Source organism: Psittacula echo (assembly GCF_963264785.1).
Source record: "Psittacula echo genome assembly, chromosome: 10".
NCBI lineage: Eukaryota > Metazoa > Chordata > Aves > Psittaciformes > Psittacidae > Psittacula > Psittacula echo.
Window position 1 is genome coordinate 841,064 of NC_137741.1, and position 18,378 is coordinate 859,441.

The window sequence follows — 18,378 nt, forward strand, 5'->3', positions numbered from 1 at the left end:
CAACATCCTGTTATCCACATATTCACTCCTCTCTTACCTACTCGAGGTCCTACTCACCCAGGTGAGGAGCCTGCAGCTCCCCAGGCCACCTTTTAAGCACTAGCATTGTACTTTAAGCAGGATATGGAACAGGCTAATCGAAGAAGTGGTGAATGCTCCATCCCTGGCAGGGTTCAAGGCCAGGCAGGACAGACCCTTGGGTGACACGGTCTAGGGTGAGGCATCCCTGCCCATGGCAGTGGGTTGAACTGGATAATCTTAAGGTCCTTTCCAATCCAAACCATTCTGTGATTCTATGATCATAGCCAGCAGCTTGGGTGCAGTGGCACCACCAGGGCCCAGCATCCATTCCTTGTCACTGCTCCCTGACCAGTTCTGCAGGAGCCAAAACACTTTGAGGAGTCAGAGGCCCTGGCCTCTTCCACTGTGACAAGCAGTGCAGACATGCTCCAGCTTCCCACCACAGTGCTCCCACTTCCCATACCTCCCTGCACCCCCGGCTGCAGGCTGCCTGCTCCTGCCCTTGTGTAGAATCACGGAATGGTTTGGGTTGGAAGGGACACTAAAGCTCCTCCTGCCACGGGCAGGGATCCCTTCCACTGGAGCAGCTTGCTCCAAGCCCCTGTGTCCAACCTGGCCTTGAACACTGCCAGGGATGGGGCAGCCACAGCTTCTCGGGGCAGCCACAGCTTCTCGGGGCACCCTGGGCCAGCGCCTCAGCACCCTCACAGGGAAGAGCTTCTGCCTAAGAGCTCAGCTCAGTCTCCCCTCTGGCAGGTTAAAGCCATTCCCCTCTCCCTGTGCCTGCGCTCGCACGGCGCGGTGACGTCACAACGCGTAGGTGTTTTGGAGCGCACTGCGCCTGCGCGGCTGGTGGGCGCGGCGCCGCGCTTGCCTTTGTTTGGGGCGGTCTTTTCCCGGCCTGCCCGGCGCGGGAGGCGCGCGCGCGCGCGCGAGGTGCGGGGGGGGGGGGGCCGCGGGGGGGGCGTGCCCGGGCGGTGCGCGAGGGGGGCGGGGCTGAGCGCGGGCCCGCGGGGTCAGTCAGAACTCGGCGGCGAGGGAGGGAGGTGGTGGTGCCGGTTCGAGCCGAGCGGAGCCGAGCGGGCCCACACGCGCCGACACGCACCCAGCAACCCACGGAGCCCAGCGGAGCCGAGGATGATAAACACCCAGGACAGGTGCGGGGCGCCCCCCTCCCTGCCGCGGCCTCCGCGCCCCTTGGAGCGGGCGGGCCCGGGGCGGGCGGGCGCTGAGGCGACGGGCGGGGAGCGGGCTCTCCGCTGCTCCCGGGGTGAGCCCCTCGTTTCTCCGGGAGGGCAGAGCCCCGCGCGGTGTTTGGGCTCCCCGGGGCTGGGTCTTGCTTGAGGGGGCCACCCCGGCAGCGAGTCGCTGAGGTGCCTGCTGCTAATGAGCCTTTAACGCCGGGCAGGGCTTGTGCCCTCCCTCCTGCAGTTACAGCATCACAGAATGGTCTGGGTTGAAAGGACCTAAAAGATCATCCAGCTCCAACCCCTGCCACGGGCAGGGACCCCTTCCACTGGAGCAGCTTGCTCCAAGCCCCTGTGTCCAACCTGGCCTTGAACACTGCCAGGGATGGGGCATCTCCAGGGAAAGGTGCTTCTTCCTGGCACATTGGCTATGACCGACCGCAACCTCACTCTATTTCTGGGTATTTCTGTTCTCAGCTGACCAAATAATTCTGTGTGTCTGCTCCTTGTTTAGAGTCCCAAAAGTAATTTCCTGACCCTCTGCTATAGCGTGTAGATAAGCACTTGGAGGATGTGTATAAACAGCCTTGTTTCTTGGCTCCTGCATGTAGGGTAGATACCTGAGCTGCTCTGTGTTCATCAGGCAGTTATTTGCAAGTTGCTCCTCAAATCCGGTTTTTTAATATGTGATTTGCCATGGCTTGCAGCACAAGATCTTATTATTGTGGGCAAAGTGCAACAGCATCTTCAGAGCCTGTTTTGAGAAGGGGTAAAAAAAGGAAAACGAGCAAAACCAGCTTTGCCTCTGTAATGTCAGGTGAGCTGTGTGGATCCTCCTGTCTGATCCAAGTGTTTGCTGCAAAGAAAAACCTTGAAACCCAGGAAAATAGTCAGGTTTTGGGCTCCACAAGCTGCTGGCTGTTGTGGACTGACAGCAGTGCTGGCCTGGGTCTTGGGTTGCTGAGGAGGAGCCGTGATGGGGTTCAAAAGTTGACGAGTTGTCCTTTGCGCTTCCCAGGGACAGGGCACGGCGTTGGGATTGCTGGAAGCTTAGCGAGTTAAAATTATACACGCTGGCTGGAAACCTGTGTGCGCTTCCAGCTCCTGTTTCAGGCTGGACTCGGTCACTGAGAAACTTTTGCTTGGGAGTTCCTTTGGGGAAAGTCCCTTGGGGATCCAAATGCATTTTCACAGAATCATAGACTAGTTAGGGTTGGAAAGGACCTTAAGATCATCCAGTTCCAACCCCCTGCCATGGGCAGGGACACCTCACACTAAACCATGCCACCCAAAAAAATAATTTTGATCTAAACCAAGTTGCTGGAAAGCAGCTTCTCAGAAGAGGGGCTGAAAGGGAGCACAGCCCTGATTGTTAAGTGTCACACGCCCTGGGGAGCAGAGTAGTGGTGGGCTGCGCGCGCATGGATGCGTGAGGGGATTGGACTTTGTTGGGTGCTTGCATGAATTTCTTCCCAGGGTGTTTCTGGGAGAAGCAAAATCTCTCTTAATGTGTGCCACATGCTCACCCTCCAGTCCTGCCTGATGGTGCTGTCCTGCACGTGCTGCTCTTGGGACCCTACCTGGCTGCCGGAGCCAACTTTTGGGGCAGGACAGCGGTGATGAGGTGAAGCCCCAGTGCTGCAGGCAGAGCTTGGTGGCAGAAGGGGTCTTGTATTTGACTTCTGCATGTGCCAGAGGAAGCAAAAGTGGGAAGTGTCTGGGACTGCTTTGCATGGAAACTACAGCCTCTCTCTTTTTTTTTTTTTTTTTCATATTTTGTTTTTTTTCCCACAACTACACTTCATTATCCAGCTTTTTGATGCCTTGGCCACAAGTCGGAGAGAGCTATCAATAGCACATTGTTGACTGGGGGGTGAGGGAGGAGGGAAGGGAATAACAAAGCTGCCAACAGCTTTCTGGGGGTGGGGAACGGCACAGCAAAGTGCTTTGTCATGCCTCTCAACATCCACTACTACTGAATACACACTGATCCATTGATAGCCCCGGTCATGCCTGTGGAGGGACTGTATTAACACAAAATGCCACTGAGCATGTGTGCAAAGGGGTTTGCCCTGAGACATCTACACTGCAACTGCTTTGTATCTTTTCCTAGTTTATTTAAACAGCCTTCTCTCCAACAAGTGCCTGCTGCGGTCCATGAGCGCGCTGCTGAAGAGCCCAGTCTAGCGAACCTGGAGGAGGAGATATATGGAGGAAGAATATTTGTGTTTCCTGTAGGAAGAGTATTTTGGTGTGAGGTGGCAAGCCAAGATCTTAGCAAATGTTGCCTGTGTCATAACTGTGTTTGTGAGTTATTTTTTGGCATTCAGAAATGCCAAGTTTCAGTAGTCTGTCTGCAGTCTGGTATGGGTTCTAGCAGCACTGTGTAGGCAGTGCAGGTTATTCTGACAGTGCAGCTTGGTGCTTGTCTTTGGATACTTTAGCCCGTCTCCCTTGCGGAGAGGGATTAGAGTGGAAAAACACTGCCTTGGGAACAGCTCAAGTGAGAAGTTTTAGGACAGACAGTAAGCTGTCAATACATCTATGGAGCCTGGCCGTCATAGCCTTGTTCGTTGCTCCCTGTGCCTATTGAAAACCCTCACACTCCCCTTTATTTTGGTGGTGTTTACATAGCTTTGCGCTGACATATTTCATAATGGGAATGCTGGGGAACAACTGGTTTCTCTGGGTTGCTTTTGCAGGCTTTGTTAGAGGAATACCAGTGCTGTGCCTTGCCTCAGCAAAGAGCTTTTGTGGTACTGATAAAGGAAGCAATGCTCCAGAAGTAAAATAATTTGCTTTCATGAGCTTCCTAAAATCTAGAGCAGATATTAAAGCCTGTGCTCAAAGTGATGCTGAAAGATCGCGTTTAGGACATCCAAACAAATTTACAAACTGGAAGGGAAACTTGTTTTCTTGTTCGTAAAAGTAAACCTGTGGGGTGAATTTGTGATGTTTAGGGTTGGAGTGAAGGGTGCTGGTATGATGTTTCATTTGCATGTGAAAATGTCAGCTGGGATGTTGTAGAGCCTTCAGAAAATACCTGAAAAATCAGCCCTTTCACTCCTCCTGGTTTTGAAAATGTGAAACTTAAACCTCCTTCTGGGTCCTGTTGATCTATTTGTAGATATTTGTCTATAGAAAATGTGTGCTCATCTGGTCATGTGTTTCCAGCCATCTGCTGCTGGCAGCCTTCCAGGGGTCCCTATTAGCATGAGGTTGCTCAGCACTCTGGGCTCTTGGCTGCAAACCCCTCCACATCTGGCAAACGGCCGCTGGTTCTGACACGACTGGGGCAGGGATGTTTTTAACACGGGTGTCCGGGCACTAGAGCTGCAGTAGCTGCCTCTGATATGCTGTGGAGGGGCAGGGGTACAAGTAGGTTGGTGTAGTGAGGAGCTGTAGCGCCTGAATCGTGGTCCCTGCTAACGTAACCTGGTGTTCTCTCTCTTTTTTTTGCAGTAGTATTTTACCTTTGAGTAACTGTCCCCAGCTGCAGTGCTGCAGGCACATTGTTCCAGGGCCTCTGTGGTGCTCCTGATGCCCCTCACCCACTGTCGAAGATCCCCGGTGGGCGAGGGGGTAGCAGGGATCCTTCTCTTTCAGCTCTGATATATAAGGTGAGAAAGATCTGACATCCAAATAATGACCTGTACCCGTGTTGCGACTGTGTTCGGTTCCTCTTACAGACTGATGGGAATAAATGCAGATAACTCCGAGGTGATAAGTGGGAGAACAGTTCATTTTTCAGCAGCCCTGTTGGCAGATCACTGAGCTGCATGCAGTGCTCTCCTGCTTAAATATCACCTGCCTACTAAGAAACAAGAGACCTTTTCTCAACGGCATGCAGTAAATAACTCCCTAGTCCTGTTCCCAGAGGCTTGTTTCAGTTATTCTGTGTGGAGCCACATTAATCAAAACATCAAACAACTTCTTGAATGTCTTGCAAAAAGAGGAAGTGGGAAGCAGAAAGGTGAAAAGCAGAGAGAGAATGGTTGATAAGCTCCTTCCTGTGCCCTGGTCCGGAAGGTAAAGCTGCACAGAGTAACTCCTGACTTCACAAAAGGTTGAGGCGATCGGAACGTTTCTAGAACACAGGCACAGGACACGGTCTGTGTAGGACGAGGGAAGATTGGGAAGGCTTTGTATGTGCAGACTTCCTTAAGGTCTGTGTAGCTTGGGTTTTGGTCCTCTTCATGCCTCAGGACCTTTCCATTTGAATGAGGAGACTGGACTCTTCCTTGCTGTAGAATAATTGGCACTTGTGAAAATTTGTGTTGTATTATGGTGGTTCACATCTGCCTCCCTTCTGGCCAGGGGCTGCTTTTCCACGTCCTGGAGAGTAAAGTGCTATCAGATGAGGTAGCCTAAACTTATGCTCAGCTTGCAAATTTAGCTGTTCTATCAGATAGGAGTGTCATCATAGGTGTTAGACTTGATTTTTAATTACCCTGTGGGAGGCACATAGACTTCATGTGATAAAAAGATAAAGGCCCTTTTGGGTCACAGCTACCAAAGTCTCCTCTTGAAATTTATGAGAATCACAGACCTCACATCTGCTTTCAGAGGAGTTTTATTTCATGCAGTCTTGGTGAATTTCTATCACATGCCTCACCTACTTACCTTGTGAATAAATGTCAATCTCTGTAGTCTCCTAATAATATCAGCTTAATGCTATTGAGTTGAATTGTCACAGATGTTAGAGAGGTATGAAATCCAAAGAAGCAGCAGAGCACAAGGGGCTTCTTGTCATATAAAGATGATGCATAAATAGCTTCAAGAGGACTCGGGACAAATAATGAATTCCCTCTGGGTGGAAGGGGATGAGAAATAGGTGACCCTGCAGCTTCAGCTCCTGCAGGCCTGCTTTGCCAAGCCTGGCACACACAGCAGGCAAGGTCAAAGGCAGAAAATAGGCTCAGTGTGGAGGAAAGAATCACAGTTTGGAGACTTTGAAGTGTTTGATTTTAGTATGGCCTTGAATTTGCACAGAAGCTTTTGGTGCTGGCCTGTGGGCAGGGTTTGCTGCCTGTGAGGATGTCATTTAGGTAGCTGCATCCCAGAAATATGGATGTCATTCTTCCTGGGTTTATTGCTGACAAAAGCTAGCAGAATCTGTCAGAAAATCATCCTCTTCTGTAGCTTTGCTCATCCCAGACCAGGTTGGGCTGTGTTGCCCAATGGCTTAAAGTCGGACCTCAGATGGGGGTTATCTGGCCTCTCCCTGCTCCCCTCAGTCACCAGCTCAATTGAGTGTTGCTGTGGTTACAGCAGGCTGAGCTTTCCACCCAGCAAGCTTCAGCATGATGTGGAAAGGTATCTGGACCCAAAAAGCTTAAGTCCTTTTTCCAGCTGTATCAGTTGGTGTAGCTCAGGGGATGACCTTTCTGAACAAGCCTGCCTCCTTCAGAGCAGACAGCACAGTAGGTGCTGTAAGTTCAGCAGCCAGGGCTCCCTGTAGTTGTTGTTATTTTTGTGTAAGAGACTTGATACTCGGCCCTTGGTCAGGAAGGCTTTACCTGAGCTGGGAATGCTGCACAGCCGGGACGGGCTTGTGTGAAAGGACGTGCAGAGGCTCGCAGGCTTGGCAGGAGGCTGCAGGTGGAGCACATGCCAGCTGGAGGCTGCTTACGCGGGTCTTCCAGTCACTTGGCTATGGCAGATCAATAACATCCTTTCTTCTTGCACTGCCAACACGTAGGGGCCTCCACCCGTCCTTGGAGCATCTGAAAAGTGTAGCTGGGTTGGAAAACGTGCTCAATGAGTTGTAAGCAAGTGGAAGCTGGTCTTTGTGGCTTTACTGCACTGAGCTGGAGCTGAGGGACAGCCGGGCGGTGGTTTATGTGGCTGGGTGTAGAAGAGAGTCTGGTGGGATTTTTTTTGCCCATAATAATGTGGTGGTGGGGTTTTGCAAGGGTGAACAAAAAACCGAACATTTGTTGTGTAAACCAGGATTTTGCTTTAAGCAGCTTCCAAAGAATTCTGGGCTGCTGCTTCACAGGAACAGCTTCTCTCTCCAGCATCTCTAGGCATTTCAGTGCCTAGAAATAAAATATCAGCTGCCCCAGACAGGATGTGTAAACATAATTCCCACTGAACCAGGGGAACTGGTTCTGTTAATCTCCGTGGTTGTGCTGCCTTTTCATGCGCTGTCGCATTAGGAGGCTTTTTAAGTGGAAAAAACCCCTCTAGGTTTGGAGTGCAGGGCATAACTTCTGGTGACAGAAGGGCTGAGCCAGGAGGCTCGGTAAGCTTTTCCCCTTCTATTGCAGGCTGCTGCCAATCTTTCTGCACAAATGCATGCGTGTGCCTCCCCCTCCAATGTGTCAATCCCAGCCTGCTTTTCTCAACTTCCTCACCCTGTTTTTGTTTTCATGAAGTGTAAGAAAAGAAGCATCTGTGAGCTTTTCTGGAGAGAAGGATCTTTTCTGAAACAGAGACATTTTCTGCTTGGTAACAACAACTGTAAAAGGCTCCTATGAAGTCACTGCTGAAGGATGTGCGTATAATCCCCTTGTTTTGGGTTTTAAACACACCTCTCTAATGCAGAGCTCCCTCTGGGCTCAGATCTGCGGGTGCTGCTGGCTCAGCTGCAGTCTGACTTCACTTGAGAGCTGTCGGTAGGTTTCTTGGTGTGCTTGGCTTAAAACTGGTAAAACCTGGCAGTAGATGCAGCCATGAAAACTTCTTTCAAACTCGATGAATAAACTTATTTCCTACAGGATATTTATTCTGTTGAAGTGTAAACTTGTTTTTCAGCTAAGCTTTGTGGGCTTTAAACAAATGGCAGCTTCCTCTGCTCTGGTTACCAAAGCCAGGCAGTTCCTCATTTACATGCGGCGTTATTTTGATGCCAGCATTAACACACTTGATGGCTTCTTCTTTGTCACAATAGTCAAACTAAGAGGGATCTATTTTAATACATGTGGTAATAGGAATTAAAGCACTGGGACATGGGCTTGAGGAGCCTGGAAAGGTTCTTGGTGGTATTTTTGCTGAACCACTTGCTGGTCTTTCAGCAATACTCACGCTGTCAGAGATTAAAACACCCACGAGACAACATCTGCTTGGAAAGTGGCAACACTGAGAAGTCCTTCCACACTCTTAATGGGCACCCTTGGCTGGTGATGTGTTCGTACTGCCCATCTTTTAAATGCTGCTTCACTGCAGATCCAAACTGGCCTGAGGTTTCTGTGCTGTACTGACTATGTGCGTGGTTTGGTCAGAGATGAGTGTATTAAAACTCACCTGGTGAGGTGCTGTCTCTGCAGCAGTGTTACTTGTGCCACTGTCAGTCCAGCTGGTCACCAGCAGATCAGAGCTCACAAGTTGCTGCTGAATTAATAACCCTGTTACAGTCAAATGCCTGGAGACTGGGCCTAATGCCCTGATGGGCTGAACAACCTCGATCCCACCTGTTGGTGCTGTTGAGGAGAGAGGGACACGTGGCCTTCCCAGGTACCCCTGCGACTCAGGAACAGATATCTCCTTCTCCAATATCTGCTTTGCTTCTGCCCTTCAAAGCTGTGCAGGTGACTTTGTAAGTGTAAGTGACTCGAGAGGCATGAGCCTGTAACCAAGCAGATGGGAAGGGTTCAGCTTCCGCTGCAGCTGACAACGTTAACTCGGGAACCTAATGAATTTCTTCATGGTTTCATCTGGGCTCTTGGCAGTGAAATGTGGAAGTCGTTTACTGGGTGAGCCAACTGCCTGCAGAAATTGTCAGGAGAAGGAATGGAGTTTTAACCACAGAATTGTTTTCTAGGAACTGCTGGGCTGAATCTGAGGTGGTCTGCATGCTTGGCATGCTCCTTAGAGCCATACTGGAGAGGGACATGTATATTTGTGGTCTCTGGAAGAGACCTCCTTACAATCTTTAAGTCTCTGTAGCTTCTCTCTGTTTTGGGATACTCTCAGTGCTGTGTATTCTCTTCCCTTACACCAGGAGACAAACCATTTGCCGTTCCAGTCGGCTGTAAAATGTGGGAAAGCAATTTGTGGTCATCCCTTAAACAAAAAGACTGTGTTGAGGATTGGGGAGACAATGAAACTGGTGAGATTGTGGCAGCAGATGCTCTTCCAGCTTGTGGTTCAAGTTGTGTGCTTTGAAGGGTGGTTCGTGAGCCGCCCTTCAAAGATGTGGCTGCAGCCTGCAGTGATGATGCACTGTCATTAGCCAGAAATTTAATATAATGTAAATATGCAAAATTACATTCCCTTGAACAGGAAAACATGACTAGAAAAATCACTCTGAGGTCTCAGTACATATTGTGGTGTGTATCTGAGCCAGCAAAAGGGGAAGGGAAAAGTATAATGTTCTTCTTAGTAAAGCTGTAACACCATTTATTTTGCATTTGCTCTCTCTAGTTACACTCCCCTGGCTGTTTACTATGTAGGGCTTTACTTTTTTCTTTTTGTTCTTTATTTCTGTATTAGGTTAAAATGAAAGCAAGATATTACAGGTAGTTCAGAGCAATACCTCTTACCCACTTAAACACTTGTTCAGAGCTCTGAGACGTGGACATAAGCTTACAGCAGACTGTGCATACCCTCATGAGCTATGGTGAGTCTCAGAGTATGAATTTTAGTGATAGGCTGAAACTGTGGACACACACCAGTCTGTACGGGCTCGTCCCTTGTCAGGAGGGTGCTCCCATTGAGAACAGTCATTCTGCTTGCTCTTCAAGTGTGATCACTTACATTTTTTTGTCTACAATCTCATGGATAGTTTTCTTTAACCCTAAAGCCTATTTCATGAGCTCTCCTCCTCCCCTGCACAGGACGAGAAGATCACTGTTAACCAAGATGTCCCAGTGCATGAAGGGAAGCCTCATATTGTCCACTTCCAGTACAAGGTCACAGAGGTGAAGACCTCCTCCTGGGACGCAGTGCTCTCTAATCAGAGCCTCTTTGTGGAAATCCCTGATGGATTATTAGCTGATGGGAGCAAAGAAGGGTAAGTTCAGGATCCCAAAGCTGCATCTGAGGCTCCCGGGCAGCAGGACTCTGCTTACATGCATGATGCTGTGCATGCAGGGAGAATGGGCTCTATGTACGGCAGCTCTGTTCCAGGTTTGTGTCTATATGTCCTTACTTCCTTGCCTGCAGAGAGCTGCCCTCCTATTAGTCCTCCATACACTGGTTTTTCCCTCCAGTGATATTTCAGATGGGTTACTGGTTTTTGAGCCTCTATGCTAATGAGAAATAGTAAATGAACAGAGTGATTCTTTGCGTACTTGGGCATGGAAAATCTGCAAGCTTTTTCCTGAATTTTTGGGGGTTTATTTTATTTTTTCTGCTGGCCACTTGGAACACTTGTTGCCAGCTTATTTTGGCAGCTATTTCCTCTCTTTCAGGGAAAAAAAAACCCAAACCCAAAACTCCATTTTATTGATGCTCTCCTTCTGTAAGTGGATCTTTCCTGGAGCCTCTGATTTTTCTCTGTTGGCAGAACGCAGCAGTGTTTTGTCCAGACAGCTCTGCTCTGGGAAGTTTGTGTAAACGCAGCTTCCAGAGCAGCTCCTTCCTGCCAAGTGCTTTGCCAGAGATCTCTACTGGCGGGGAGCGCTGTAGCGTGGATGTAGCTTTACTGGATTCCTCTGCAGAGCTCTCTGAAGTCCTCCTAAATCTCCAAATAAGCTTCAGCTGTAAGTGACACAAGCTAATTAAGAAAAAACCCCTCACTGGGCACCTTCAGTCAGTGACAGTGTTTTTGCTGTTCCACACTTGTCACATTTTACTCAGTCTAGATAAATGTTGGTGTAATTTCTTCATCCTGTAACTCTTTGAGCTGTCCAAGCGCCTGTTCTTTTGTGAGTGGGTTCTTCTCAGGGGGTATTTATACACCTATGTCATGATGACTTAGCGCTCCATTTTGCCAGACCATTTTTAGCTAGGTAAAACAGCCTGGCAGAGGCTGTAACAGTTCATTACCACATGAACAAATGCAAATTGATGCTGTTCAACTAGATGTCAACTGAAGCCCTGTTTCTCACTGCTCTAGCAGCCTGCCTCCCAACTGGTTCAAGGCCAGCAGTGACAGCGATGGCTCTGCCATGCTGATTGCCAGGGCTTGGAGAGGGGTTCATGCAGCGCTGCTTCCATCAGGAGGTGGCAGAAATACTTTAGCTGGAAAGAGGAGTGTGGATTCAGGGAGTGCCAGGTGTGCCATGCAGCTGATGTGCTCAGGAAACTGCTTTGCCTGCACACGTGCTCCTTCAGTGGTGGTTTTCTTTGCTCTTCTGCCTGGCAGGAGCTCATTTTTTTGATGTTGGGTTTTTTATCCCTTCCCGTAAAGCATAACCCTCACAGACCCCCCTGTGCATGTTGCCAGCAGAGGGGCTGTAGCCTGGCTCGGATCTGCTGCGATGTTCAGCTCCCTGCATACGAAGGCTTCTGTACAAAACCACTGAGTGGTGGGGACCGGCATTTGTGCACACTGGCACTGGCCAAGGACAGCAAGTTGGGTGACTTGGTGTGAGGACAGCTCTGGGTTCTGCAGGGGTGGACAGCAAAGCAGGAAGCCCATTGTTTCAGCACCCATTGTTCACTGGAAGGGGGCTGTAAACAAGTGATCTTGCTGCCTGAAAGCATCCAAACAGTTGATAATGCTCAGAGGCTTCCTCAGGACAGGACTTCCTATGGCTGATGTTCTTTTGTCTTCCTCCTCCTTGGCAGGTTATCAGCACTGTTGGAGTTTGCTGAAGAAAAAATGAAAGTAAACTACGTCTTTATTTGCTTCAGAAAAAGCAGAGAAGATAGAGGTGAGAATCCCCCCCACTGTTGGGTTTGCTCCCTAGATCACTGCTGAAGCGCTGGAAAAACGTGGTAATCCCAGGGCAGGGCTCTGTGGGATGCTGCAGGAATTGCCATATGCGTAATTCTCATGGTGTTCTTACAAATCAGATTTCTTGTGGAGGAGATCAGCCCTTTCTTGAGACTAAAGCAGAGGAAGTATTTTTGGTTTCTCCAGCAGATATGCTTTGCTGTCCTGTCATTAAATTACTGCTAGGGCTGTCACGCTGAAAACTGCTCCTGAATTCCTTGGAGTATTTTCTTGTCCAGAAATTGGTTAATCTGTCTCCTTTGGTAAGGAGTGAGGGTCTCTGTTTTTCATCAGGCTTCTGTGATTGGAAGGAGAAATGGGAGAAGTTGTTAAATGGGATAAGAACCATTTTTCCCATAAATGTTTTATGGGAAAACACAGAATCATGGTGAGGTCCCAGGTTGGAAGGGACCTCAAGGATCATCTGGTCCAACCTTTCTAGGCAAAGCATGGCCTAGACTGGATGTCCCAGCACCCTGTCCAGCCCTGTCTTAAAAGTGTCCAGTGCTGGGGAGTCACCACTTCCCTGGGGAGAGTATTCCAAAAGTTGGTTGGTCTCATTGGGAAGAATTTTCCTCTTGTGTTCAGTTGGAATCTCCCCAGGAGGAACTTGTGCCCATCACCCTTTGTCTTTTCCATGGGACTCCTTGTAAAAAGGGAGTCTCAATCTTCTTCATAGCTACCCTTAAATACTGGACCGGTATTTAATGAACACTTAAGAGCTTGTTGCCCTGAGGTTTATCTCCTTTTAAAAGATCTCCCAGCACTTTTTTCCCTCCCTAGACTTAAAGGTAATCCTGACCCTGACTCTAGATGCTTATGGCTTAAGGGGGCGGCATTAGGAACTAAAGATAGATGTGTTGGATGAGTGATTACAGCACGGAAGTTTGAGGAGATTTGTGGTGAGGTACCAAGCTATGGATGTGTCACTTTAAATCTTACCAGATGAAGGCTGATAACTAAGTAATTGCCATGGCAGGAGTAATTCAAACCTGTGTAACTGCAACCAGGGGTGTGGGATCTGCTGGACTGATCCTGCGCTCGGTTTCTGTGCATAACCCGTGGTGGCTTTCCTGGGGGACTGCACCGAGCTGGGCTGGGCTCTCTGGAGTTGTACTGAGCTCTGGGTCCTCACAGAGCAAATCTCTACCTAGACCTTGAGTTTGCTGCTGTCTGACCCACTTTTAAGGGCTCAAGAGGTGCAGGACCCACCTAAGTATAGAGTAAGAGCTGTGACATGCTGCAATGGCCACGTGCAGGAAAGCGGGGCTGTGGCTGCTGCAGGTAGATAACTAAACCATCGCTGTTCTCAGAGGGGATGGACGAGACATCACAGAGTAAACATGGACAAACCTGCTCTGCTGTGTAATTAAAATCCCCTTCCCACTTAGGAGCAGCTGTGATGAATGGAGGAGACAGCCTCCTGTTTGAGGGGCTGTCACGTTAAAATGGCTTCTCTCTTTGCAGGAAGCTCTGGATGCCCTTTCAGAAGGTGCTGATATTTGTGGCTTTTAGGGTGACAGGTAAAGAGGATTATTCTTGGTAGTAACAGATTTCCTTCTCTTTGGTAGCTCCTCTCCTGAAAACATTCAGCTTCTTGGGCTTTGAAATCGTGAGGCCTGGTCACCCTTCTGTCCCGTCACGGCCAGATGTGATGTTCATGGTGTACCCCCTGGATCAGAACTCTTCTTCTGATGAAGAATAGCTGCAGCGGGGAACTCCAGTGTGACCTGGAAATGCTGTTGAGGGGAGAGAGGGTTCGATCTCCTTTCTTGAGGAAAGGGAAAACAAGCTTCTGTTGGACTGAAACTGCATTTTTCATTGTTAGATTGGCCTGTGTATCCTCAGAGTTGACTATCTCATTGAAATGTGTTGCCTAGAGAACTATATATACACACATGTAATCACCAAATAGTAAATGGAAGATGTTTATGAACTGGCATAGGAGCTCTTTACGCGCAGCTGTGTGGTGTGTTAGCCTCGGGGCGCCTGGTTCCCCAGGCCGGGTGTGGGGAGCACAGCAGTAGGTGCAGCACCGACTCCTTGACTTCTCTAATCCGTGCTGGTCCTTCCCCGATCACCCGATGTGTGCTCATCTGGCAGACTACGTTTTGACTTCTCACTCAAGACTCTTAAGCAGGAGGCATGTTTTGGGTGTCAGGCATGTGGAGGAGACGTGCTCAAGCTTAACCTTTAACACTACATTAAACCCTCCCGTGTGTCTCCGCTTTGGGGCGACCGATGCTGTTTTAACTGGTCTAACCTTTTCTTTTTCCTTTCCCCCCATCCCTTTTAAACTTCTTGCTCTTCCAGCTTTTGTTTTAAGCAGTCTTAGCTCTGTTCAATGTTACCACTGCACTATCACAGCGTTCAATAAAGGGGCATTCCGATGAACTTCACACAGCTGGGGCTGCTTATTTGAAAGGAACAGAACTGCTGGTGGGCCCATAGTGCTGCGATGGCCTCAGAGGGTCAGGCGAGTGTTTGGAGCAACACCTCTGCTCAGGGGCAACATTTCTTCCCTGCCTGCGGTGTGATGGGCCAAAGAGCCAGAAAGCTCAAGCCTTTACTCTCTGCCCAAGGACAGGTGTGGACCAGGCCCGTTGCCATCACCTCTGTTCTCCCTCCTCACCTGTCCAAAGAGATGGTCTCAGGACTTGAGACAGAGCTGGCAGCTGTACCCAAACCAAGGGGGGTTGTGCGTGGGGACTGGTGTGGACGGCAGCTCCACGGGCTGCAATGGGATGCTCTCCCTATCCAGGGCCTCTCCAGGTATGGAGAGATAGGGTCTGGTGCCGGCAGGCACTTGTGTTTCAACCCTGCCCCTTAGCAGTTGAGGGGTTGTAGAGTAGAGTGAGGTTGTGCTCTTGTTGTTGTGCTATGGATGGGACGGGGGTGGCTTTCTTGGGAAGGCCATGCAGGAAAGGTGTGTTTCTGCACTGCGCCCGTGATGAGCTCTGCCTGGCCTGGCTGCTTGCGTGTGCAACTGTCCCTTGTGCTGTGTTGTGTTCTTGCCCTTTGCGGGGGGGGGGGGTGGGTGTCAAAAGCTGAAGCCGAGCCATTCCATAAAAGCCCTGGTCAGTGCTTTCTGTCTGGGGGAGAGAGGTGGGGCTGGGATGTGAGTTTGTGTGAATAAATCATCATAAAGTTTGTGTCTCTCTTTCCCTCCTTCCCTTCCAGTGAAAGCAAAGGGCTCGTGGCTCTAATCTCTCTTCAGTGGGGCATTAAATCCTAAATCTGGTGTAAAATGAGAGCCTGTGCTGCTGAGAACACCTCAGACCCAGCTGTCCGCACTCCAGGGAACGGATGGGGACAAATGAGACCTTGCCCCTATTCCCCAGCTGAAAGAGCGGTGTCTCTGGCTTTTGAAGGGCCAGGTCTCATCCATTCTCTTTCCCTGGGCCTCCCAGAGTGTTCTTTGAGCTCTAGGGCCCTGCTCCCGCCCTCTGCTGCTCTGGTACAAGGTACTGGTAAAGTGCAGCATTCTCATCATGGGAGCCTGGAGTGAGGATGAGCTCCTGCACTAACACTGTGCAGTTATGGAGCATGTGCCAATCATTGCCCTGTCCTGGCTCATGCACGTGTGGTCAGATGAAGAGGTCTCACATCAGCATCTTCAGCAGTTCCCTGCTGAAGCTCCAAAGAGCACTTCTGGTTTCTCTGGGTGCTGCCTCCTGCCTCAAGGCTGGGGGAGCCAAGCCAAGGAGGGGCTCTGTGGGGAGGCCAGGGGGTGGCTGTCCCTTGCTGGTGCCCAGAGCTTCAAGCCTGGGGCAGTTCTGACCCAAACTGTGCCACAGAGCTCGGCTGCAGTGTCCCTGTGTGAGGCTGTGGATGCTGGTGGCAGAGCATTGGGTGCAAGCATGCAGGAGGGTGCCAGGGGCAGCACCTGCTGCCCCATTGGGCTGTGGTGGCTGCAGACCCATGGGTGCGGCATCAGGAGCAGCATCTGTTTCAGCCCTTGCAGCTGCACCAGAGATGAGAAGACCATCCCATAACCCACCCCAAAGAAAAGTCCCTGGCTGCAGCTCTTGGGGACGAACGACCAGAACTGGGGCAAGCAGGAAGAAAAAGCCACCCTCACAGGTTTGTGATTGTCTCTTAAAAAGATTTATTCTCTCTCCTTGCCCAAATGTACAAAGGCAAGAAGAGTACAGTTTGTATATATATATATTTATATATATATATATAAAAAAACAAGGAACTTGGTAATAATGTACACTTTACAGAAGGGCAGAATCAGGAAGACTGAAATGAAACCCAACACAGCAACGCCAATGGCAACGAGCTATAAACACCGACAGTTTGACGCCCTGGCTGGCCGCCCGCGGGGCCCGGGGGGTGCTGGGGAGAGGGGACCCCGCAGGCAGGGGCTGGGCTGCACCCCCCGGGCAAGGACTGACCAGGAGAACCCGGACAAAGCCAAACCTCAAACCTATTCTGCATAAACCGCTGCTTCATTTAACACCTAAAGGGAGACGCAACTGGGACCCAATTGGGAAGGTGGGGAGTCCCCCCCGGCCCCCTTCAACTGCCAGCATGGGCTGTGGCACCCCCAGCACCCCCTGTCCTGCTCAGGCACCCATGCCCATGGAGCCGCCGGCTCTGCTGGAGCAGCCGAGCTGGGGGTGGGAGCAGCTGGCAGGATTCTCCTCTGCAGATGGGGTGCGGGGCTCCCCCAGCACCCCGACCCCTCCAGTCCCCCTGCCTGGTGGCTGCATCAGGATCTGCAATGGGCGCGGGGGGGTCGAGCCACTGCCCTGTCCTCAGGAGCCGGTGGGGCCACGCAGCTCTGTCTCCTTGCACAGACAACCCAGAGTGGAACTAAAATGGGTCGAACAAGGAGAGCAGGCTGGGGCCACCGCGCTGTCGGCCCCCCCCAACCAGGGCCGACACCAGCGAGCGCCTCCTTTCCAACTGGGTAAATGGGATGGGGGAGAACTGGGGAAAGAAAACAAAACCCAAAACAACAGCTTTCAAACAATTGCTTTTTACAGTATGTACAGAGCCCGGCGGGCAGAGCATCCCGGTACAGCAGCCCCAAGGGGCCGGGTGCGACACGGACACACACACACACAACCGAGACTGATGGCCCCCCCCGTGTTCCCCAGCCGGGCAGCGGGGAGAGCGCTGGGGCAGCCCGGCTGTGCGGGGCCGAGGTAGAGCATCGGCCCGGGGAGAGCCGCTCGGGGGCTGGAAGCAGAGGACCAGAAAGCCCCTGACCTCGGGCACTGCGGAGCAGCCAGGAGCAGAACCAGCTTCCTCCAGGGCCTGGAGCCCCGGCACGAGGCTGGGGGGGGCTGGCAGGGCCCAAGTGCCTCTGGCAGAGCGTAAGTGTGCTTGTTCCTTGCTGGGATCTGCCCGCGCCTGGGAAGCGCCTCAGAAGCTCAAGGTGGGTGTGAAGAGGAGCCGCAGCCCTTGTGCCCTCTCCCGATGCACTGCCCTGGGGCTTGGTGAGCACTTCCTGGGGCTGGGGGCAAAGGCCGGGGGTGCAGTCACAGCTTGGAAATCAACTTAAAAGCCTCAGGCAGAAGCTGCCAGCAGGTCTGGGCCGTGCAAGGCACAGGGAGGAACCCTGCAGCCGCCAGCCCTGCAGAGCCCCACTCACCCTGGGGCAGGGGCGGCTTCACAGGGACCGAGCACAGCCCTAGATCCCCTGACCCACACAGGCACGGAGCAGCGGGTGCTGTGGGTGCAAGGATCGACCGTGCGACAGGGAGAGGCTGCGCCCCACGTGCAGCACATCCCCGTGCCCCATGGCAGCCTCTGGCCAGGCTGACACCTGCCCCAGCCCCACAACACCCACCTTGGCTCCACGTAAGCCAGCTCTTCCTTTCCTGAGACCTCCCGGCAGGCTCAGCCTCATGTACCAGCCCCAGTGAGGAGCAGGCAGCAAGCAGTGCCCCTGCCAGGCCCTGGTCCCATGGTGCTCAGCCCCATCAGAAACACCGTGGGGTCCCAAATCCATCGAGAAACCTCAGTGCTTCTGTTTCCTCTTCATACGCACCGGGCAGGCGAGTCCCCTCCAGCCCGAGCGCCAGTGCCCAGTAGAATAAATATTTCCGCAGGTACCAGCTCATCCGCTCACCAAAGAGGAGGGTGCAGAGGGGGAGTCAGTGTGTGTCCAATGGGGGGTGGGAGGGGAGAAGACAGAGTCTGCCTCGGATCACGGCAGGAGGTCAAGCAGAACAATTAACACCATTCAACTGATGTCTAAAGGAGTCTCCAGCGCTTCCCCATGTGAGCCAGTCACATGTCTCGTACAGCCCAGGCGTCCCAGCGCATCACATCCTGCCACAACCCAAGCTCAAGTCAGCTCCCACAAGCCCAGGGGCGATGGGCAAGCCC

The 18,378-nt window shown here is 51.4% G+C and overlaps 2 protein-coding genes across 4 annotated transcripts in view; one reads left to right on the plus strand and one right to left on the minus strand.

The window, feature by feature from the left end:
- The first annotated feature begins 1,029 nt into the window (after positions 1-1,029).
- OAZ2 (ornithine decarboxylase antizyme 2) lies at positions 1,030-15,043 on the plus strand. Its single transcript, XM_080626531.1, is given in 6 exon segments — positions 1,030-1,178; positions 4,671-4,746; positions 4,748-4,828; positions 9,989-10,164; positions 11,886-11,971; positions 13,605-15,043. Coding segments are annotated over 6 exon segments (573 nt in total). The 5' UTR covers positions 1,030-1,158; the 3' UTR covers positions 13,739-15,043.
- Positions 15,044-16,117: 1,074 nt separating this feature from the next.
- Positions 16,118-18,378, minus strand: part of ZNF609 (zinc finger protein 609) — a 69,392-nt gene continuing 67,131 nt past the window's right edge. For all 3 annotated transcript variants that reach the window (XM_080626056.1, XM_080626055.1, XM_080626057.1), the window contains exon 10: positions 16,118-18,321. In XM_080626056.1, the coding sequence (XP_080482182.1) occupies positions 18,315-18,321 (7 nt within the window). In that variant the 3' untranslated portion in view covers positions 16,118-18,314. The remainder of the gene's footprint in view (positions 18,322-18,378) is intronic.